Source organism: Gossypium arboreum, chromosome 10 (genome assembly GCF_025698485.1).
Source record: "Gossypium arboreum isolate Shixiya-1 chromosome 10, ASM2569848v2, whole genome shotgun sequence".
Lineage (NCBI taxonomy): Eukaryota > Viridiplantae > Streptophyta > Magnoliopsida > Malvales > Malvaceae > Gossypium > Gossypium arboreum.
In genome coordinates this window covers 108,093,795-108,117,398 of record NC_069079.1, presented here as the reverse complement: position 1 = coordinate 108,117,398, position 23,604 = coordinate 108,093,795, and the positions used below count along the sequence as shown (strand labels likewise).

The following is a 23,604-nucleotide window of genomic DNA, read 5'->3' as shown; positions in this document are numbered from 1 at the left end:
GTAGTAAACACATAGGCAGAGAGTGTAAAGGACACAGCCTTAGGACATGGGCGTGTGCTTAGGCCGGGTGAAGTCTGCACCTGATTTTTAGAATTTAATTCGCCACACAGCCTTGCACACAGGTGTGTGACTTAGCCGTTTGACCCTATTTTGCTGATGATGTCATAGTCAGAGAGTTACATGGGCTGAGGACACGACGTGTCCCAAGCCACATAGGCGTGTGTGACCACACGGCCTACCCACATGGGCGTGTGACTCTTAAAAATAAGAAAATTATCTAAGTCTTCCAAATATTCTCAAAGTTCTTAGTTTAGTCCCGAACCGCTCCCAATGTATGTTTTGGGCCTCGTGAGTCCATATAAGGGACAATATGCATGTTAATGACTTGTTTTAATTTGGACAGAAATTCATGTCTTGGTCTTGTATGATTGCGTGAGTTTAGGTCTAGTAATGCCTCGTATCCTGCCCCGGCGTTGGATACAGGTAAGGGCTATTACAGCTACATCGATCAATTGCCTAGTTGAGGGATTCAAACCGTTGTAGAAAGTTTGAAAGGTAACCTATGGTGAAGGCACCTTCTTAATAAATCTTTATACCTCTCTCATGCATCATATAGGGTCTCTAAATCCATCTGTACGAAGGAAGAGATATCATTCCTCAACTAAGTTGTCTTAGTCGGTGGAAAATACTTCAATAAAAATTTCTCGGTCATTTGATCCCATGTAGTGATAGAGCCTCGTGGTAAGGAGTTCAACCACTGTTTAGCTTTGTTCCTCAATGAGAATAGAAACAACCGCAAGCGAATGGCATCGTCAGAACCACCATTTATCTTGAAAGTGTCACAAAATTCCAGAAAGTTAGCCAAATGAGTATTTGGTTTTTCGTCTTGCAAACCATCAAACTAAACAAATTGTTGGATCATCTGAATAGTGTTCGACTTCAATTAAAAATTATTTGCAGCTATAACAGGTCTCACAATACTCAATTCAGCCCCAGTTAGAGTGGGCTTGGCATAATCGTACATAGTACGAGGAGCAGGATTCGGATTTACAGGATTTGCGGCAACCATAGGAGGTAGCTGATTATTTTGATTACCAGCCATCTCCTCAGTAAAGATAATAACGTCCTCTTCCTCTTCCACTATATTTTGTCGACTCTGCCTTACTTCTCTATGATTTATGCGAGTTGTGCTTTCAATCTCACTATCGAATACTAAAGGTCCTAACGGGTTTCTTCTAGTTATAAACTAAAGGAACCAACCAGAAGCAAACAAAAGAAGAATTAGAAAAAAAAAATTAAACTAAAAACAAAAATAAAATACAATAAAAATAAAAATGGCTAAATTAATAAAAATCGAGTGTTCCTAATATTTTAGTCTCCGGAAACAGTGCCAAAAACTTGATGGTCACTAAATTAACTAAAATAACGACAAAGGCAACCGCACGTATCGAATAATAGTATAGCTATGGTGAGTCGGGAATATCGTATCCACGAGGACTAAAAGTACTAGTACTTACTATTTTTCTATTATCTAGTCGATAAATTGAAGGAATTGTTTTTAATCTAAAATTAAATAAACTAACTACTAAGAATGCGACAGAGAATGAATTAGGAAAAATGATCGAATTGAACCAATGAGATAGGCAATACCAAGGAAAGAATCCACCTAGACTCATTTCTTATTTTGAATTTGAATCAAACGACTTATTCACTTGCACATTGATCCATAGAAATCCCTAAATTATGTTAATATCTCTTTCGAGAGTAAAAACAACTGACTCTAGGTTGATTAATTGAAATCTCTTTCTAATTAAAACCCCTATTGTCGCATTAACTCGATCTATTGATTCTCCTATTAGATTTGACTCTAATCCGGTAGATTTATGTCGTCCTATTTCTAGGATTGCATGCAACTCCACTCAATTATGCTAGATATACTCTCAAATAGGGACTTTTGCTTCACTGAAATAAGCACATTATGCATGAATTAATATCCTAAAAATATTAAAACGCGAAATAAGCATACATAATTGAGAACAATAATCAAGTATTTATTATGTAATTCAGAAATCAAATAATAAGATTCATATAGGTTTCATCTTCCCTAGGTATTTAAGGAATTTAGTTCATAATCTGGAATAACATCATCTCAAAGTTAGGAAAACAATAAGACATAAAGAAACTCAATAAAATTTCTAAAGAAATTGAATAAATATCTTCAATCTTGAAGGAGATCCGCTTCTGAAATGAATCTAATGGCTTTCTTTGAGTCTTTTCTTCGTTTTTCTTTTCGTGCTCCCTTAGGTCCTCTTCTAGTATGTATTTATAAACTTTAGAATGCTCAGAATCCTTAAAATTTGGCATTTTTCGCGTAAAAGAGAAATAGGGTGCGAAATTGACACGGGTTGGCGCATGGGCATGTGGTCAGCCCGTGTGGAAATGAAAACTGTTCTTTTGTCTGATTTTGACCCGTTTTTTGCTCCTTTCGCTCCCCTATGTTCACCTAAGTATAGAACATGAATTTAAAGGATTAGGAGGATCAAATTCACTAATTTACATAATAAATTATCCAAAAACGTGTCAAGAATGAGATTAAAAACATGTTACTTTTATGATTTATCAATCATACATACATAACAATCAAAACATAAGCATAACCAAAATGTTACGATAAATAATAGTTATAAAATATTTTCATACAATAATAAATTAAAAATTGTTAAGTATGACTCTTATTTCATCAAATTTTAAAAATAATCTTCTTTGTTAAACTCTATTTATTTATTTCAATCAAACACCGATTAGTTTAGATTATTTTATTATTATTTGACATATGAATTTAGCCTATAAATAGGCTCTTTTACAACCTTAGAAAATATACCCATTAGATATTAGAACTCATAACACATTTAGATAATTTTGTGTTTACGTTTTGAGGGTTCTTTGTTTTCGAGTTTTCGAGGTTTAGTCTTTATCTCCATCTTTTGTACTTTTCGTTCTTTTTCCATTATAGTAAAATTATCTTTGCCCGTGGTTTTTTATCCTCTTTGGAGGGGTTTTTCCACGTTAAATTTGTGTGTTCAATTTCTCGATTTATTCTGCTATTTTTTTCTTATTCGTTGCTTAATTGGGTTGATCCTAACAAGTGGTATCAGAGCTAGTTCAATTTTTATAGATCAGCCCATTCAGATATGGTAGCAACAAGGTTTGAAATTGAGAAGTTTAATGGTGAGACAAATTTCAATCTGTGGCAAGTTCGGATGATGGCAAATCTAGTTCAATCCGGCTTGAAAAAGGTTGTTACTAGGAAAAAGCCTGAGAATCTAAATAAAACAGAATGGGAAGAGTTTGATGAAAAGGCTTTATCTGCAATCCAGTTATGCCTCGAAAATATGGTATTACAGGAATTATTGATGGAGAAGACCTCATCTGCCTTGTGGAAAAGGTTAGAAACTCTTTATGCGACTAAGTCTTTGGCTAATCGTTTAGTGTTGAAACAACATCTATTTACGTTTCGCATGAACGAATGTGAGTTTCTTAGAGATTACATCAGTCAATTCATTACTCTTTTAAATGATTTAAAGAACGTTGAGGTTCATATTGATGATGAAGATCAAGCTATGCTATTATTGTGCTCTTTACCCCCTTCATACAAGTCATTCAAGGAGACCCTGACTTAAGGCAAATATAAACTCTCGTTCGAAGATGTGAAAGGTCATTTGTTGAGTAGAGACAAACTCGAAAATGAGCTTCATTTGGATAGCAAGGTAGATAGGCAAGCTTCTGTTTTGATAGCATCAAAAAAACGAGACAAAAGGTGTCACTATTATAAAAAGTTAGGTCACGTCAAAGCAGATTGTTATAAACTGCGAAATAAAAGAGCTGCTGAGAGTAACGAGGAGGATGTAGCCAGTGCTAATTTGGCCAATGAAAGCAATGATGATTTCTTGTTAGTGTCAACGAGCGATAACTCTAAGCTCATATCTGAGTGGATCCTAGATTCGGGATGTTCTTTCCACATGTGTCCTAATAGAGAATGGCTCTCCACATACAATTCGGTTGAAGGTGGAGTCATGCGCATGGAAAACGATTCATCTAGTAAGGTAATTGGTATTGGTACTGTTAAAATTAGGATACACGATGAGATGATTAGGACACTCTCAGATGTCAGGTATGTACCTTATTTACGAAAGAATCTCATCTCCTTAAGTATTTTAGATTTGAAAGGATGCAAAATCAACATCGAGTCGAGTGGCATTAAAGTATCTCGTGGAGCTCTCGTTTTGTTTAAAGATAAAAGAACTGGTAGTCTTTATATTCTAGAAGGTTCTACAGTGACCGGTGAAATCGGATGTCCCTCGTCCGTTAGAGAGTTGAAGTCAACTCGTTTGGAGTGGAGGCAACTTGGTCATAGGAGGGAAAAATGTATGACCGTTTTGTTGAAGAGAGGTTCTCTTTTGGATGCAGGTTTTGAAAAGTTAGGGCACTGTGTTCGTGAAAATCAAACCCAGGTTAGCTTTCATTTGACAGTGTACAAGTCGAAGGCTAGAAGTCTTCCCGTTTCTAAGCACAGATTCGACTCAGTTAATTCCTTGCATAGTTCAAGATAGGCTCGTGGAGGGCTTTGGCAAAGATGGCATTATGGAAATATGAGTCAATGTGGAGATTTGTTAAGTATGACTCCTATTTCAGTCAAATTTAAGAAATAATCTTCTAGTTAAACTCTGTTTATTTGTTTCAATCAAACACTGATTAGTTTAGATTATTTTATTATTATTATTTGACATATGAATTTAGCTTATAAATAGGCTCTTTTACAACCTTAGAAAATACATTAGATATTAGAACTCATAACATATTTAGAAATTTTGTGTTTACGTTTGAGGGTTCTTTGTTTTCGGGTTTTTGAGATTTAGTCTTTATCTTCATCTTTTGTACTTTTCGTTCTTTTGTCATTATAGTAAAATTATCTTTGCTCGTGGTTTTTTATCCTCTTTGGAGAGATTTTTTCACGTTAAATTTATGTGTTCAATTTCTCAATTTATTCCGCTATCTTTTTCTTGTTCGTTGCTTAAACGGGTCGATCCTAACAAAAATCATCTAGAATGTGTAACATAGAAAACATCCTTCCGTAATTCTTTTTTTCCTTTAATTTTCCCAAACTCCTAAATTCAATATTCAGACTGTTTCAAATCAGAAGCAACAACATATATCTAAAAATATCACAAGTCTTTAGAAAAATTTAAACCAATAATAAAATCAGCAATAAAAGCATAAAACAAAGCAGTAGGTATCTCTATTTCGTCACAAGGTGATATCAACATTCTTCACTCTCAGATTCGAATGCAACTTCTTTTTCCTCTTACGCTTCCAACGCATCACTCTCACATGCTTTTCTTAATCCTTAATAACAAGAGGAGCACAATCCTGCCATGCTTCTCACGAAAAATGACATAAAAGTTCTCTATCTTCTTCTATTTATTTTCTTTATTATATATTCAGGGGATGATGGGTTTATATTGAAAAAAGAAAACAAGGAAGAAGGAAGAAAATGATGGAAGTTCTAGGGTTAATCATTGCAACACTGGAAAAAGCATTCAACTTAAGAGAGAAAAATAAGTTGGATGTGAGTTAAGTTTAGTTGGAATTGATTAACAATAAATATAGATTTACAAGAGACACAAAAAAAAAAAAAAAATCTTTAGATGAGGAAATAGTTTTCAATTTTTTTTTTCTTTTTAATCCTACAAGGAGTAAAATCGATATTTGAAATCTCCAAACCTAACTCTAGAAATCGTGCACAAAATTTCTACACATATTTTTCCTTTTGTTTATTATATTTTATATAATAATTCCCACCAACTTTCCTAGGGAAATGAAACAAATGAAATCATTTTAAAAAGATCATTTACCATTTATACCAATTGCTGAATGCTGCATTAATGTTATATTAACTGAGTGCTTTTTTTCTTTCCACCAGAAAAAAAATAAAAATAAAACACTCAAGTGTTCTTTCCAGCTTCATCATCACCATTGGCATCATCCCATGACCAACAGAACGCCTTCTCTAAATCATCCCATGATAATTCCCACTGATGATCATCACACCACTGGAAATCACCAATGAAATCAACAGATGAGTTACACATCTGCCATTCATCACCATGATGATCGGTAATCTCAGTAGTATTGGATGATGAGCTCCCAATGCCATAGCTTTCTCTTTCTCTCGCATCATTTTGAGTATCTTTTATAACCCCATTGACACTGTCGACTACCCCCCCATGGTTCCCACTTGGATCCGCGCCTTGACTTCGCTGTAGGATACAGCTGAGACGCTTTATTTCATTGTCGAGCCACTCGTATGGTCCCAGCAGCACTTCATTTTCAATCCCATCACCTGAGCTTTCTTCCCCGGAATTAGTACTTAATGCTCTTCCACCATTGCTTCCACTCTCATCATAATTGCCTTGGGGCTGCCCAGCTGCATTGCTGTGCATGCAAGAGCCATGCATTTCCAGGGTTTCCCCATGGCTGCTTTCTTGGGCATTTGGGGTAACTGTTTTAGAAATACCCAAAGACATCAAAGCTAGCTTTTGTCTTTTCATGGCGGATCGACTGGTACGGCCGCATCTTCTCTTCCGTTGATGGTCTTCCGCTGTTTTGATTGCATCCAGATCAGTTGGTTTTGTCTCTTTGATTGTCTTGCTGAAACTGTAAATTTTCCGGCTTAAATGAGAGTTCCAGTAATTCTTAATCTCGTTGTCAGTTCGTCCTGGCAATTGTGCAGCAATGAAAGACCACCTAGAACAGACCAAACACTGTTAAACATAAATACTTGTCCGAAGGATATAAAATGCTATGAATTAACCACCCAACAACCTTAGGAATTGACATTTTATTTTAACGAATCCTACTATATGCTATGAATTAACTATCCCCTTCTCTCAAGTAAAATGCTATTCTTCAAGTCTTCTTTTAGTATATAAATATGGGAGGTTAAAATTTTAGTTATTTATCATTTGACTTATGTTTGAAAAAATAATACTCTTAGGTTAAATTATACCAATGATTAACATGTTTCTGTTTTGGTTACTGAACTAAAAAATCTTTTAATTTCATCACTAATGTTTATGATTGGTTTTGTTCTGGTCACTTTCCATTAAATCATTAATAAAAATGATGTTGTTGTCTTTTTTTAAATGATATATTAATACATTTAGTCCCAAATACTTACATATTCTATTCATTTGATCTTAATTCTAAATAATTCAATGAATTTAACCTTTCACATTTGTAAATTCTATCAATTTAATTCTCAATCACATCTTAATCATAAATCGAAATTATAAACAAATAAAAATTTAATTGGAAAATGCTAATCAAGATAACATTTTTATTTTCTTAAAAGGGCGCAAGCCATGACTATAAAATCCCAAGAAATCGTCTTTGAGAGTTTCATCTACAAAAGAACTCTGTTGTTTCTGAGTTTAGACAAGGTTAAGTCTTTAGACATTTAGTTATTTATTAAAGCTTATCTATAATTTTTTACTCTACGGTTCTACTTAAAAAAGTGCATTTCTTTAGGGAAGTTGCGTTACTTGAGCATTTTGACTCCAAGATTTTGCTAGAAAACCACAACCTTTCTTTGGAAAAATTTTAAGAGTAAAACTCTAGTTTTTGTTTGTGCAATTTTTAAGGTTGAATTTATGGTTTTTGTTGGTTACTTATCTTCCTTTTCATGTTATTATATGGTGTTTTTTTTTTTTTTATTGCTTATTGTAACTTTCAGAGGATTTTTGGAATACTTGTAGTGTCTACCACTTGGGAAAAATTTTCTATCATAAAGAAATTAATATTTTGTAAATCAATTCAAAATTTTTCAAGTTTCACTAATTGCTATTCATCTTAAATTGTTTGAATTCCATCAACATTATTCTTTAGATTATTAATAAGAGTGGATTACAATCTCATCGTCTCTTTCTGTCTTTACAAGTTTTTGAATCTGATTTATAATTTTGATTTATGATGAAAATGTGTTTAATGATTAAATTAATAGAATTTAAAAATGTGAGGGATAAATAAATTGAATTATTTATAATGATAGAATGTGTAAGATGAGAGAGTATATGTATTATTATACCAAAATTAAGAAAAAGAAATGGATTAATCCATAGAATTTGAAACCAAGGTGATATTTGTACCTATTTCCCAAAGCACTATGAAACTTAACAATGGTTTCTTCCTCATCAGCAGTGATGTTCCCTCTCTTCAAATCAGCCCTCAAATAATTTATCCATCTCAACCTGCAACTCTTCCCACATCTCAACAACCCTTTCCAACAACAACAACCAAATAAAAAAGAAACTGAAACATTAAGCTGATAAAAAGAAAAGGTTAAAAGCTATATATATATCTAAAACACCATTATGCAATCATCATTTTATCAAACCTGCATTCTTGGGCAAAGATCTCCAGGATCCTTCACCATTTGCTTTAATGTAGTTTGCTAATATTTCATCTTCCTCGGCCGTCCATCTCCCTTTCTTCAACCCTACTTTCTCACAACATGGAGATCTTCCCATCTCTCTCTTTGCTCAGCAGCTTCCGCTTTCACTACCCCCTGAAAGGCTTTTAAACTCAAAAGATCAAAGAGAAAAAGAAGTGAAGGGGAGGGGAGGAGAGGAGAGGGGGTGCATTAACATGCGACGTAGATGCCCATACAACTAGAGTTTGAATGTAAAGAGAGAGTTTAAATGAAGGGATGGAAAGGGAAATATGACGACGATGATGATGTAGACCCAGGAACAGTTTTTGGCAAAACATAAAAGAAACCCCAAATCTTTGCTTAAACAGGTAGATTAGTACAAATTAATTCGTAAATTTATTGATTGATGAGTTATGAACGTTGCAGAATTTAGGGAACTTGATGGTACGTACAATACCAGAAAGTGACCAAAAAAAAAAAAAAAGAAAAAGGAAATGAAGTTGACTGATGAAAAAGCTTGAATGGTACAGGGAGTTCCACGAATCTATTCTCTCTCTTTTGTTTTCTTCTTCATAATGTGAAAGCCCCGTTTACTGAAACTCACGGTCTCAGGCTAATGAAAGCACCGAAAAGAAGGACAATTAAAAACGTACTTAATTAAGCAGTTGGTAAAGGATGAGTAAAGTAGCAGCAAACGTAGTGTTTTTGGTAGAAGAATGACGTGCAACTATTGTTTCATTAAAACATGTTTCAAACCCGAGACTTGGTGGCTGCCTTGTCCTTAATTAACCGAGCAAAAATTTCAGTATTTGGAGACTTGGAGTTGTCTACCGGCACCCGGGGTGGGTGATTAAATATTGCTGTCAAATTCAGATGATAACTACGTATAAATATGGTCCTTTTGGTTTACCAAGAGGCTGAGTTTAAGTCTCTACTGAATTGGAGTGTAATCAAGTTTTCGACTGCTTGGCTCGCCCTCTTCATCTTGTTAATTGGGTATTTTTGAAGACATTAAAATGTGTTGTGCCATGAACAAGCATATCTCTTACCCAATGGCTAAATGTTCCCATTTGAGATGTTTAATTTCTTTTTGTTGGGAACCCTAGTTGTAATGTTTCTCTGTTGGATATTTTGTCAAACCACAAAATTGTTTGTTTAGTCATCCAAGTTTACCCGCACTGCTATTTATGTCACTCCTATTATATAATTCTTCAATTTTAGTCATTTACTTAGATAAGTTATTATTTTAGTTACTGTATTGTTAAATACCTTCGGTCACCTGACAGAATGCTAATGTGATAGTCTTTTGATTTGTATAATAACAAATTTAGCTTTTAACATTTTGCACATTCTATCAATTTGGTCTTAATTCTAATAAATTTAACAAATTTCACTCTTAATGTTTCCAAATTTTTTCAATTTAGTCCAAATCCTAAAAATTCAAAAATATATAATTTTAAAACTTCAAAATCTATATTATTTATTATAAAATGAAATAAAAATATAAAATATTAAAACTAAATAAAATTACATTATAACTTTTAAATTATTTTGGCCATTAAACTTTTGCTTTCTTTCTATTTGTTAGAATGTGCCTCCAACAATACTTCTCAGATTCTTACGAGAACATCGATCGAAGTGGGTTGGCAGTGGCATTGCTGCTTACTCTACTACTATCATCAAAGTTGGTCATTGTAACTTGCCGAGTCCTGCGGTGGAAGTTTTAAGGGTCAGGTCATTCTTCCCTCAGCTCACACAATGAGCATGAAGAGGTAAGAAATCAAAAATCGACACCTCTTGTCATAAGTGTTGTCAAATCCTCAGTATCAAATTTGACATCTCTCGCTCCATTTGGATAAGTGCAGGGCTTTGAGGGATTCAAATGCTTAAGGTTAAGCAGTGCTTTAGTGATTTTTTTTCCACGTTAAAAAAAACGTGAAACTATGTTTAAGTGTGCTTGTAAAAAAAAAAAAAAGAGAAATTGAGTTTGGATATGAGTTTAATGATAAGTGCTTGAGACAAAGTGGTGGAGTTTAGGTCTAGTAAAGTTGGATATGGATTTAGTATGGTATTTGAGATTGTGAGGTTTTGGTGAGAGTATGAGAACAATGGAAAGCTTAAAGATGAATGGGAAGGAAATAAAAGGGATGAATGTTGTTTTACAAAGTTTCTATATTTTATTTGGTTGACTAGAAAATTTGATAACAGGATTTAACCGCAATGTTATGCGGTTGCATGTATCAAATATAGGATTTTTTTATGGGGTTTTCATTATTTTGAATGATAAATAAGAAAATTTTACTTATTTTTATTTTAGGTTTTGATTGATTATTTTTAAATATTTTATATTTTTAATATTGTAATTAATTTTTTTGAATTTTTAGAATTTAACATTAATATATAAAAATATTATTATAATTTAAATAATAATTATTTTAACATAAAATTGTCCTATGTAAAAAAATAAAAGAAAGAAGAAAATCCAAGCAATTGTGAATTAATCCCCAAGACATTGGTCAAATCCATACAAGTCCTAAAGATGAATAGTATATTGGCAAACGTAAATAGTGGTATGGACACATAATGGATCCATCTTTCTTTCAACAAATAAAACGTTGAAATGTGCTATCAGCATCACCAAAAATAAGTAACATCACCTAATCTTTTACCAATATTCAAATTTAGGCAACCCATAAATTAATTAGGATTATAACAGTTATGTTTTTAATACAATCGATTTTTTTATGTTTTATTTTAATCTTTTATAATACATTTTCACTTATAATAACAACAACAATCATAATTAAAAAGTATATTTTTTATTAAATTAGTTCTTCAAAATATCATATTGTCTAAAATTTTTAAGTAAAATTATAGTTATTTCATATAAATAAGTCTATTAATTATAATTTATTAAATAAAAAATTAATTAAAATTTTATTTTAATAAAATGTTTAAATTTCACATGAAAAAAATCTATTATTAATATTTTATTAAATGAAAATGATTTTCAATGGGTGGAATTAAATATATTAATTCAATAAATTATTAAGTTTCCTAATTAAATATTCTTATATGAATTTATAATATCGTAAATTTATAAATTGATTACTTGAATTTAATAACTCATGATAATTAACTAATTTAATTTGATAACTCATACTAATTTTTCGAAAGGTAGATAACTCATAGTAATTAATTGAACTTGTTAGGTTTATGAACTTCATAGTCAACCATGAGAAAGAATGTAAAATAAAAGAAGCATAAAAGTAATAATGCTTTTGGAAAGACGATTCGATAGGGTCTCAATCCAAACTGACAGTATTCAGGCCGTCAACATTATTCAAGATGGCTCTTCCGAAAACTCTAATTCTACCATAGGCAGGAGAATTCTTCAAGTCTTGAATATGTTTAAGTAGTGGAAGATTCAAGATTTGCCTAGAGAAGAAAACTCAATCGCAAATAGTTTGGCTAAACCAGTTTGCACTAGAAGCCTCCGTTTAAGATTGTTTGAGGTTCCTCCTTTGATGATCTAGTTTAATTACTTTGTAATTTTAATTTTTCACCAAAAAAAAAAGTAATAATGCATGCACCTGGTATACATATTTTAAATTTGTTGATTTAATTATTTTATTGTTTCTTTTTTTAACATAATTTTCACTCTTTTTTTTTACAGAAATTCATGATATGAATTCTATTATGGATTTACAACAATTATCCCACTATAATAGCATATTGTTATAGATGTATAATAACTAACTCTCTATAAAAGATAAAATCTTAAGCATCGAAGAGTGTCTCAAAGCACAAGCTTTGGTGCCTCTTAACTCACTCATGCCTTACGGTTAACCAATTACTGTAACATTCTAAACTTAACTTAAAATTCTGGTCAAATTTAAAGTGTTATGTAAATCATCGAAACAACCCACTCAATCCTTTATTAATTTATTTCACACTAGAACATAAATTCTAAACACTTATATGGCATTATAAATATGTTGATAAAAAAATAAAAAAAAAATTTCTTTAACAAAACTCAATCAAATAACGTGAAATTCAATACCAAAATTTTCGAAACGTAACCATCACATAATCAAACTCAATTCAATGATTACAAAACCTAATTGACTACAAAACTCAACTCCGATCCCAACAAAAGTGACTTCACCTTTTCTGTTAAATGTGGGAAGCCAGCAAAAATCTATGGCTCAACCCCACAAAGCTCTTTTATATCCTTCTTTGGGTTACATCTTCCTTATTTTTTCTTTTGCGTTTATTCCTGTCTTATTTTTAACTTCCATATATTTCATCTTACTTTTGGGTTTCTTCCCATTTTTTCTCGCTCTATCTTTTTTCTTTTTTGGATTTTTTCTTGTAACTTTTTTTTTGGGGGTTCTTTTTCCTACAAATTGATGTCCCAGTTCAATTTGGGCATGGAATAATTATTTTATAATTTATATATTTTAATTATTTTTGAATTATATATGTTATATATTTTGATTTCAAAATAATAATATAAAATATAATTTTTTTTAATTTCAAATAGAACGAATCTAAATAAAATTTCCTTAAAGTTCATTTGATTTTAAATATTTATTTATCCAAATTCATTCAAAATTAAAATAATTTTTATAATTTTTTATAAATATATATTTAGTTTATTTTTATTAATGTTTGTTAGGTGCCATGATACGAGACTATCTAATATTGCCATATTATTAGATATCAATACTACACTATTATATTTTAATAAGAATATAAAAAAACTATTAAAATGTGTGACGAAATATAAATTTAAGTATTAATTAAATCTTGAAAAATATTAAATATAAATAGTCAGATTAGGAGGTATATATATATATTTATATTATAAGGATATACCAATTAAACATATTGCTTTTATTTTGTGTGTGAAATAATGACTTGGTTATGATTGATTTGGACTTAGGAACACAATGATGGCTGCCAACTAATGGAAACGAAAAGACTAGGAAATAGTAATTCAGTTCCTCCTTTTGTTTTATAACAATCATATTATGATAATTAAGTTTGATTTTTACATTTTATTTTTATTTAAGTTGTTCATCTATGAAATATACTTTTATTAAATTACTTCTTTATAAAAATTTTATGTCTCAAAATTTTACTAAAATTAGTTATATCCTAGTGAAATATAATAATAAATTTTAATTAAGATATTATTTTAATAATTTTTAAATTTTTATATAAAATATATTAATCATATTTTATTAAATAAAATTATTTTTAATAAATAGAATTATATTAGTAAATTTTATTAAATATGCCATAATATAAGTTTCACTAATTATTTTTGTTAATATATTATTATTTTAATTTGAATTTTTTAAAACCAAATACGATTTGAATCGCAAAATGTTGTTATAGATGTATCAAATGTTGTTATAAGTGTATAACAGTTATCTCTCAATAAGATCTAAAATTTTGATTGACAAACGAAGTCGTTATAAAAAAGGTTGATTGTATATGTTTTTAAATTGTTTGCAACTAATTGATTTTTTGAGGTAAAGTTTTTTAATTTCCCAATGGGGTTAAAAATTTGTGATAGTCATGTGTGTTAATTGAAACTAAATTATTTGAAAATCAAAAGAGATTTTGGTTAAAATGTTGTTTTTAAATTTAAATCTTACCATGATAATGTATTAAGAAAATATTTTATATAAAAGATAATAATATACTCATATTAATATTTATTACTTTATAAAATAACAAGTTTTTAGTTTTTCACAGTTGAGTTGTTGACCAAATAACTCAATGCACCGACACAATTAAAAGCTTAAATAATAATATAGATTTTTAAAATAAATAAGATATATAATTTTTTAATACAATTTTTAAACTACCTATAACCCTTCAATTTCTAAAGTAAAAGATTATTGCACGCTTAAACGCTTAAGCCAATGTGTTATAGTTTAGTTGAAAAATAATAAAAGTTTTGGAGAATCAAGTTAGGGTTTATAGCATTACTCTTTCATCTATTTAGATGTGTATGTGTAAGATGTATATAATCAACTTGTGATAAAACATAATGGAGATATATCCACACCACACATGCATACCTTATATTCAAAAGAGAATTTTCTTAATATCTAGATAGGTTTTAAAATAAATTATCATAGCATTCGCAAAAATAAAATAAAGAAAGGGGAAACTTTTGGGACCAAATAAGTGATTGTTAGTAGTAAAATATTGAATTGGATCACATGGAGGGTTTCACAATGACCTAACCCATCAAATGCGGTTTTGGTTTGGGAACTGATGCACCCCAACCCCAACCCCAACAATTAGGTCCTTTCTATTAATACCAGCTTACACTTCCAAACTTATCCATAATAATCCTAAATTAAAATTATTAAAATTTACTATATATGTGTTGGGTGCAATATTAAGATATATTATATATATTTTTAATGAGAAGATATGAATTTGTATGTTAGAGATGATATTATTTGAAGGGATTACCGTGAACATGAATCCTAAAACTTTATAAAAACTTAATATATTAAATGTTGTTTATAATTCAATTAAATTAAAATGGCATAATGACTAATTTGGTCTTCCAATTTTATAAAAAAAAAAATCGTTTTAGCCTTCCATTTAATTCATTGTTTCTTTTAGCCTTTAAACTTGCGTTGTTTGTTAAATCATCTCAAAATTGATAACAAATTTTAATATATGTCAATTTTCTTGACATGACATTCACATGAATGCCACGTCAAAATTACTTAATTTTTAAAATTTTTAAAATTTTAAAAATTATATTAAGAAAAGCATACAATTATAAAAAATATATAAAATTTATTTAATAATAATCATAATATTATTCTATGATTTTTAGACACTTTTAAAAAATTATTTAATTACTATCGTGACATACATGTGAATTGTCATGTCCGCAAAAAGAACAAACGTTAAGTTTTTCATTATTTTGGGTTATTTTGACAAAAATATGCTAGTTTAAAGGTTAAAAGAGACGAATAATAAAATGAATGGCTAAAATAATTTTTTTTTCTTTTTTAAGTTGTTGAGATAATGCAAATTAAAATTAAATTTGTGTTTTTCAACACTTTGTGGAGTGCCATAAATAAGAGGGACATTAAGGAATTGGCAAGAACCTGACCTAAATTTTGTAAATATTCATTTTAACTCCCTCGAGGTGTTTTAAACTTTTATTTTAACTTTACAATTAATGTTTAAAAATATGATAATTTATTTTTTATAATAAATCTGGTAAATTTTAGTGTAGTTGATAAATTAATATAATGTATTATTCAAATATTAATAAACTTAAATAATTCAGTATCTACATTAATTGAATTTTACATTTTCAAATATTAATTTGGGTGAGTAAGAGTAGGTGGAATTAATAAAAAAAAAAAAGTACAAATAATTAGAAAATGTATTGGGTTTCCATATTATATAGTCAGTCAGTGGCAGCAGAGGAATGAGGGTGAGAAAATGTTCCTTTTGCCTGCCGAAGAACCCTCCTGAGTGAAGGTGGTCCAAAGCATGGGCCAATTCAACTTCATCACGCTAAAGTTCATGTACCCTGCCTCTGCGCTCTTCCTTTTTTCTAATTACTTTTTGCCCTCTAATTTTACAAAAAAAATTATTTTAGTCCTTAAATTTGTATATTTTTATCAAATCAGTCTAAAATGAATAAAAAAATTAATGTTTTTTTATTTTTTTTTATGAGGCATCCACGTGGATTGCCACGTAAATGACATGTTAGCGTTTAATTAAATTTTTAAATTTTAAAAATATTTTTATATTTCTTTAATAATTTTAATGATTTTTAATTTTTTAAATCTTTTAAATTAATTAAATATTGATGTGCCATCCACATAGTAATCCACGTGTATTCTATGTCAGCAAAGGTTAAAAAATGTTAACTTTTCTATCCATTTTGGGTGATTTGATAAAAAAAAAATTTAAGGGCTAAAAAAGTGAAAAATTAAATTAAATGCTAAAATGATTTGTTTTCTAAAGTTAGAGGACTAAAATAAATCATTATACCTTTCCTTAAAACCTATATTTATTAGCTCAACAACCACTGATCCAATTGCAGGTATAATAACTGTACACCCTCCATAACTGCTTCTTTTCTTGAAACCCCCCATACCTTTTTTCGAGGATTGCAAATCAAGTGCCCTTCAATGCTCCACCATGAATGTCCCCAAGCTTTTCTGTGACGAGCTTTAAGGTCGCTTTTCTCCGCAACCTTAAATCCCCCATTTCAAACTTTGTGGTCACAACCACAAGGCTTAAGCTAAGGATGAAGCCTTGGAAACTTAGCACTAGGGGACTGCAAAAGTTTGGTCCAGTTTGACTAAAGTAATCGAATCGGTCCATTTTAGTTTCATCGAGTCACTTTGTTTTATTGCAATATAAAGGTTAGGTAAAATAGTTAAAGCAGTTGGGTTTCAGTTTTAAAAAACAAAAATCGAGTTATTTAAATTCCTATAATTAGCCTGGAAATTAATGATTGTTTATCCATAAAAGCCACTTGAGCAATGATAGACTTTTATTTAATGCAGTGTGTGCATGTATGGTAGTATACTTGATTTCTTTCGCCAAATTTGATGAATTTTTTCAGCTTGATTTGGTTTTCTTGAAAACTTTAAAATTAAGCTTTTATTGGAATTGAAGTTGGATAAGATGGAGGTTGTTTCAAATTACAAAATGTAATTTAGTTTAGTTTATTTTATACAAAAAGTAATTGTAATTTGGTTTTTAGTTGGTATAAATTTTTAAAATTTTGATAATGTTTGTTAAATCGATTGATTGATAAAAAATTATTGAGTTTTATCCATCAGAATTTCAATTTTTAAAAAATAAAGGCAGTTAAGTCGATTTTTAAATCTTTTGAATCCAACCGATGGATTACTTACCCCTATTTAAAATTGTTCAAATTCTACCGTTCAATGCTCCACCATCAAGTGCTCTTCAGTTTTTTCTCCATTTCTTGATTGTCAGGATAACATCTTCTCATATTTATAATTACTATATCTAAGATTAATTATGGTTTTATTCTATCTATTATGCTAAAATTTATAATTTAATCTCACTCTCTGGTTTTAAAGTATTATTAAATCCAAATTGATAATACTATCAGTTCATCATTAAAATGATCAGATAAGATTTTTCAGAAACTATTACAATTAAAACCACATAAAAATTCAATTAACTAATACTAAATTTATATGTTTTATTATTATTAAAAAGAATTCACTTTAATGGTAAGAAGTAAATAGCATTACCAATTTGAACATGCTAATGAAAGTAAAGAGATTAAAGCAGTGGAAGTAAAACCAAGTTGGGTAGTAATGCAGCTAATATGCTACTACAATTCTCCATTCCAAAACGAGTCTTAATATACAATACAAAGTGGGAAAGGAACGAGGGAAGGTAATTCTTACAATATGATCCAAGAAAAAAGAAATATGAATATGCTCTATTTACATGATGATTCCCTTTAGATGAATTTTACAAGATCGATGTCAACAAAATAGTAGTTTAGAGAAAATTTTACCAGCAATGCTTCATCACGGTGCATTAATATATCGTATCTCACCGGAGATCAACAACATCAAACTTTATCTTGGGATTCATAAACACATGAGAGCAACGCTCATAGATTGGGGTTCCATCTGAAGGTTCCTCATGGGGATGGAATCCTCGCTGCTGGCAGTTACGGATAACAGACACACCACCAGGATCAGACAGATGAAAGATACCATGTGGGCTGCAATAGAATACAACAATCGTTAATGTGTAAAAAAGAAAGGCATATAACAAGGAATATCTTTTTTATCTAAGAGGTTCCTACAAACATTGTCTGTACTTTTAAGTGCTAAGCTTTAATCACATTGCTACTTGTAATCATTTTCAACAACCTTAGCTGAGCAGGTTAACCGGTTGTTTAAGATACAGGGAATCAGGATAATCCCATCCTTTTCCGATTCAGCCACTAAACAAAACGACGATTTAAAGACATAATATGCTTCTGCTCACAGCAAGGTAAAAAGAATCTCTGGTGCAGAAAAATATGTCTGCATTTCAATTCTATTTGGTACATGTCATCTTCTCTATCATCACTTTATATGGTTACTTAAAGATGACCATAAGGAAAATATGAAGAAAGGTTTGAAACACTAGTACCGGATTACTAACTAAAAAGTAGAGTGTAGTGCAAATAATAGCAAACATTTGTGTAACCATGATAGATTTGCATTCACCAATATAAAGTTGGGAAAATTTCATCAGATTCAAAGCCATGGTCATTGGGAGAAAAATGCAAATCTACCTGGACGTGTCAGTTGGGGCCATAACAATTGCAATTGCTTCCGGTAGCATAATCTTAACATATCCACCAGAAAAGAAAAGAAATAAAATGTCAGAGGAATGGAAAATATGTTACTCATATGTTGGAGGAGGCGAGGGAAAAGAATGATACATGCAGTAAGACTGAATCACAATATAAGCTGGGATATGTTTAGCAAGTACTTGTTCTTTTACCTGGTACGAGTAATGTGTGTGAAGATCAACTGATGACATAAAACATGTCTGAGTTGGGTGCGTCTGAAAACCAAAGAATTGCATAGTATGTTAAATTATTTGAAAATCAAATTTGGCTATAGACGGCAACATGCAAGTTTCTAGTCAAAAACATAGTTTAACCAAACATAAATCCATGCTTCATGAAGGGACAACTGAAGCAAGGCATGTTACAGAACCATGAGAGGCTAACTGGAGGAACAATGAAATATTGGATGAAATTGAATAGAAAAATTACAAGTGAAACAAATGAACCCAAAGAAGCATGAACTTCACGGAACTGCAAGTAAAAATCAAGATTTACCAAAAAGATACTTCATAACATCAGTGTAAAGCCTAACAAAAAGATAAACAAATATCTAGCATACTTCCAGGCAATCAACCAATTATGCTCTAACCTTTCTCATATCTAGAAGTGTATGTTACCCATGAGCTCAAGCAACCAAGGGAAGCTTTGTAAACCACACAAATTCCTAGTTGACTTCAACATAACATGTTTATTGTGTGTTTGCATATGTGTAATACTAGAACAATAGAGCAATACTAATAGCATTATGAAATGGAATACATGATAAAGATCTGAGCTTTTTCACACCTCATACCCAAATGTATTCACTGACAACAAAGCACATAGAAGAAAAGAAAATGTTATCACACTATCAATTGGAAATTCAAGGCTTGTGAACTTACATGAATCCATCCCAGAGGAAAAAGAGATAATTTATCTTGAACTTCAAAAATCTCTTCTTCATTTAATGTCGAACACTGTATTTTAAAAAATAAAATAAAAGCTTCATTGTGATAGTACTAAAGGACATGGATACAGGCATATAGCCAGAATATAAATTGAAGTTGTTAACTCTTTCTGGAAAAAAAACAAACAACAACAACAAAAGGAAGGTTAAAGGAAAAATATACTGTACCGAATCTGAAGTTGACTCCTGCTTTGGAATTATAAGTGTAGTGATGTGGAAAACCCTGTTTTTCTACAGAAATGAAAATTAAAAGTATAAGCGATCTGCTGCAGTGACTTTGAATCCTCTATGTCCTAATTATCTTAAACAAAAAACTTAACTTCAAAAATAGAGTTTTCTCACCAATGATCCAGCTAAGACACCACATGTTTCCAAGTTCTTTTCTGTATTGGCCCGAGCCAGTCGTAAGAAATCCTCCAACATTTGTACTGGCTGCAGAATAAGTCAACAATTAGAATATAAATCAATGTAGAAGGTCCAAATCTAATAAACATTAAGTTAAGCCAAGTAACAGGGGAGAACAGTGATTGATACAGGAGCCATACAACATGTAAATGTTGGAATGAACTAGAGTTTGGCAATCCATCTTGAGAAGATTTTGCAGGACCAGGTCTTGGATCAGCAACTTTTGATGGATGAATTGGTGTAAATTCTGGCTTTACTTGAGCAATAACAGGAGGAGGAGAAGGTTGTTTCATACCAACAAACTGGAAAAGATCCTGGTTTGCTTCACTAGTCAAAGAAGTACATGACTCTTCAGCAGGATGTAACCATCGACCATCATCCAACGAGAGTACCGAGTCCATAGCAGAACCAACCCCTCCTGGTTCACCATCTATTACAGCCAAAGGACCATATTGTCCAGCCTGATTGAGGCTATAAAAAATTGTAACACCAAATATAAAAATGTTAAAGCAGCTACGTTGTGGCAACAGAAACTAGAAATCTCAGCAGATATTTTTATCTTTTAATATTTACAGAACATCTAAGGATAAAGGATATGATAAAGGGTAGACAGAAATATGCATGTCAGTTTAAAGAAGAGTGATTAGACATTTTGGAAGTCCTACCTTGAATTTTCAGCAGGTGCCAAGTCCTTATTGCTAGGATATTGAACCTGTACCATGAAGCAGAATCAATTATTTGATACAGAGCTTGCAGTTCACATGCAAAAAGGATTATATAACGAGTAGGGAAAGAAGATTGGAGGGAGACAAAACAGACAGAGGTTAACCTTTATCTCTGCACTTGGTCCGAGCCACTGGCCATGAAAGCCGTTAGGGCCTAGAAATGAGTGTCTAGACAGAGTTTCTTTATTTGGAAGCGGTATATTAAGAGACCTGAAACAATCCAGTAAGATTGATATATGTCAGCCTCAAAGAGTAACTTTGGAACTAATTGTTTTTTCAATACAATTTTCTAACAAGGACCTAGATGGACAAATACAAACAAATATGACACTGAGCAAAGCAAAACCAAAAGAAATCAGGGCGATGCTGTAAAGCAGAAGTAACACAGAATGAAATTTTATGCATGGCCATGCTTTTGATATCAATTGATTCCATTTCTTAAGATCCAACTAAAAGTACAGAATCGAATTTTAGTGGATCCGAATACAGCAGTGGATTTCACATTGGAAAGATGAGACTTGGAGGTTTCAAAATCCAAATCATAAATGTACCATTAACAAGAACAAAAGACACTCACAACTTCTGAAACTGCCTGTCAATCTGATTATGATTATCGTTATACTTCCATGAAGATTGAACTTCCATGTTGGCAGGCTGCAACCAAATAAAAAAGGAAAGAACTGAGCTAAAATGTAGGATATCTAATTCACGAGAATGCAAGCAAAAAACAAGAAAAAATTGGACAACCAAAGATATAGAAACAGGGAAAGGAGATATCAATAATTACTTCATCAAATCACATTGATCCACCAATTATAAATGGTTCCGTACCTGTTTAATATCCAAGCTCATATTCAACCGTCTATTTTCAGGGTTCCAATCCGAAGGTGACATCTTACCTGAGCCATGGAAAGGGCCTTCATGGTCATCAAGGTCAACCAATTGAGCCCCTGTACGAGCTTTATTTAGTTCTTCAACTCTCTGTTGAACCTCTGGTTTTAGAGACTCAAGCTCATCGAGTACAGCTAAAAGTCTCTGCAAATGAGAAACAATACAACCAAAAAAATAATCAAATACCATATGAATGGACTCACATCACAGGGTGCCCAGGAAAACAATTAAACCTCACCTTCCTATACACCGCCTTTTCTTTCGGAAGCAAAGCCTGGTAATCTCGATGGAATGGTATTGTTTCTGATACCAAACTGATCAAAACGTAAGTTCATAAATAAGCTTATGCAGACTAATTCAGTATAAAATTAACAAATTCAATCAGTAGTAAGCTTCCCTCACCTTGAATACCTAAGTAGAATTATGTACAAATCTACTATATTTTTTTCCTCACGATAAATGTTCGCCTGAAAAATAAAGGAGATAGATTAAGCACCTGTAATCATACCTAAATTTCTAGCTAACAGAAATATACTAAGAATTCACAAGGCAGTGCTGTAAATGAAGCTAATGAGAACTTAAATTACTAACATATTCAAATATTACGATAACTAATTAGGATAAATGAGATAATTTAAGTATTTAAACTATGAAATCAGTAACAATTACAACTTGGAAAAAATAAGAAGATTTATTAAAACAGAGATTAAGACAAAATCAAAGATTAAACGATCATAACATCGTAATTATTAAGATCGAGTACGATTAGGCAGAGAAATCGGATAGAGAACCTGTTTGAGGAGACTATCGGCGATTCGATAATAATACCGGAGTGGAATTCGATTATCGACTTCGACTCTACAAGCCATCGCATTGACGTCGAGCTTCATCTTGTTCCTCTATTTCTTCTTCAATTTTGCAATAATTCTTTTCCCTTTCGCCGATGGATTTTGCCGTTGTCTTCAAAGCCTGTTCGGAGATCAAATAAATTGAACGTGCAAGCTAACGAATTGACAAACGAAGAAAACTCTGTCGTTTTCAGAAGGTTAAAATATGTAATAACTCCTTCTATTTTTATAAATTTAGAATTTAGTCTTTATATTTTTATTTTTAATAATTTAATCTCTTTGTTTTTAAAATTTTGAAATTCAGGTGTATCTGTTAAAATTATTTTGTTAAATTTAAATTCATTATAATGTAATTTTTTTAGTTACATTGTTACAAATTGATATTTTTTATTTCAAAATATCATAATAATTAATTTAATAATATTAAAATTAAACTTAAATATTAAATTTTAAAAAGTAGAACAATTAAATTTCTGAAAATAAAATGACGAAGATTAAATTTTAAATTTATAAATAATATAGGGATGTCTTTTGGAGATTTCTTTGATTTATCTGGATATGGAAAGTTATGATAAAGCTTTTTATCCACAACGGTTGTTAGTAGGACTAGAGGTTTTTTATGTGAGGAAAGCCAATCATTTTAGTAGATTTTTAATATGTTAGAATTTGTATATCTATATACGTAGCTCTTATTTGGTTCATAAGAGTTAATAGGGTTAAATTTGTTAATTTCTCTTTTATAAAAATATATATATTTAATTTCTATATATCATATCAATAATGTCATTTTTATTTAGGAGTGAATAGAAATTAATAATAAATTTAAAGTATATTATAAATTACAAATTTGTTTTTAATTATTCTGCTTCTGTTTTGAGTAAATATATAAAAACTTA

General features: G+C 30.8%; 2 protein-coding genes and 1 non-coding gene across 5 annotated transcripts; 1 reads left to right on the top strand and 2 right to left on the bottom strand.

Moving 5' to 3' along the window:
* The first annotated feature begins 557 nt into the window (after positions 1-557).
* LOC128283186 (small nucleolar RNA R71) lies at positions 558-663 on the top strand. The gene has a single exon (XR_008273528.1). It is a non-coding gene; the product is annotated as a small nucleolar RNA R71 (small nucleolar RNA).
* A 5,230-nt stretch (positions 664-5,893) lies between these two features.
* Positions 5,894-9,100, bottom strand: LOC108487638 (transcription factor MYB111). Of its 2 annotated transcripts, none has more exons than XM_053019745.1 (3): positions 8,453-9,100; positions 8,205-8,367; positions 5,894-6,804 (listed from the first exon to the last, which is right to left on the bottom strand). In XM_053019745.1, exons 1-3 carry the CDS (start codon positions 8,583-8,585, stop codon positions 6,003-6,005), a joined length of 1,098 nt encoding a protein of 365 aa, XP_052875705.1. In that variant the 5' UTR covers positions 8,586-9,100; the 3' UTR covers positions 5,894-6,002. The 2 variants fall into 2 exon arrangements, with proteins under 2 accessions (XP_052875705.1, XP_017647509.1); XM_017792020.2 differs by having other exon boundaries at positions 8,205-8,334; positions 8,453-9,089.
* Positions 9,101-17,843: 8,743 nt separating this feature from the next.
* On the bottom strand, positions 17,844-22,908 carry LOC108487351 (AMSH-like ubiquitin thioesterase 3). 2 transcript variants are annotated; one of them, XM_017791668.2, is made up of 14 exons: positions 22,652-22,906; positions 22,263-22,327; positions 22,099-22,174; positions 21,801-22,004; positions 21,547-21,623; positions 21,074-21,179; positions 20,910-20,956; positions 20,385-20,715; positions 20,182-20,271; positions 20,008-20,070; positions 19,775-19,849; positions 19,046-19,108; positions 18,834-18,886; positions 17,844-18,272 (listed from the first exon to the last, which is right to left on the bottom strand). In XM_017791668.2, exons 1-14 carry the CDS (start codon positions 22,748-22,750, stop codon positions 18,098-18,100), a joined length of 1,524 nt encoding a protein of 507 aa, XP_017647157.2. In that variant the 5' UTR covers positions 22,751-22,906; the 3' UTR covers positions 17,844-18,097. The 2 variants fall into 2 exon arrangements, with proteins under 2 accessions (XP_017647157.2, XP_017647158.2); XM_017791669.2 differs by lacking the exon at positions 18,834-18,886 and having other exon boundaries at positions 22,652-22,908.
* Positions 22,909-23,604: the final 696 nt, after the last annotated feature.

Bases quoted from the DNA above. Each gene is read 5' to 3' on its own strand.
- LOC108487638 (XM_053019745.1), bottom strand. From the start codon at position 8,585: ATGGGAAGATCTCCATGTTGTGAGAAAGTAGGGTTGAAGAAAGGGAGA. The intron at 8,368-8,452 runs GTTTGATAAAAT...TTAATGTTTCAG, and splicing joins ATCTTTGCCCAAGAATGCAG to TTTCTTTTTTATTTGGTTGT. The intron at 6,805-8,204 runs GTACAAATATCA...GGTCTGTTCTAG, and splicing joins CATAGTGCTTTGGGAAATAG to GTGGTCTTTCATTGCTGCAC.
- LOC108487351 (XM_017791668.2), bottom strand. From the start codon at position 22,750: ATGAAGCTCGACGTCAATGCGATGGCTTGTAGAGTCGAAGTCGATAAT. The intron at 20,957-21,073 runs GTTAACCTCTGT...TTCATGGTACAG, and splicing joins GACCAAGTGCAGAGATAAAG to GTTCAATATCCTAGCAATAA. The intron at 20,716-20,909 runs GTAGGACTTCCA...AATTTTTTATAG, and splicing joins GCACCTGCTGAAAATTCAAG to CCTCAATCAGGCTGGACAAT.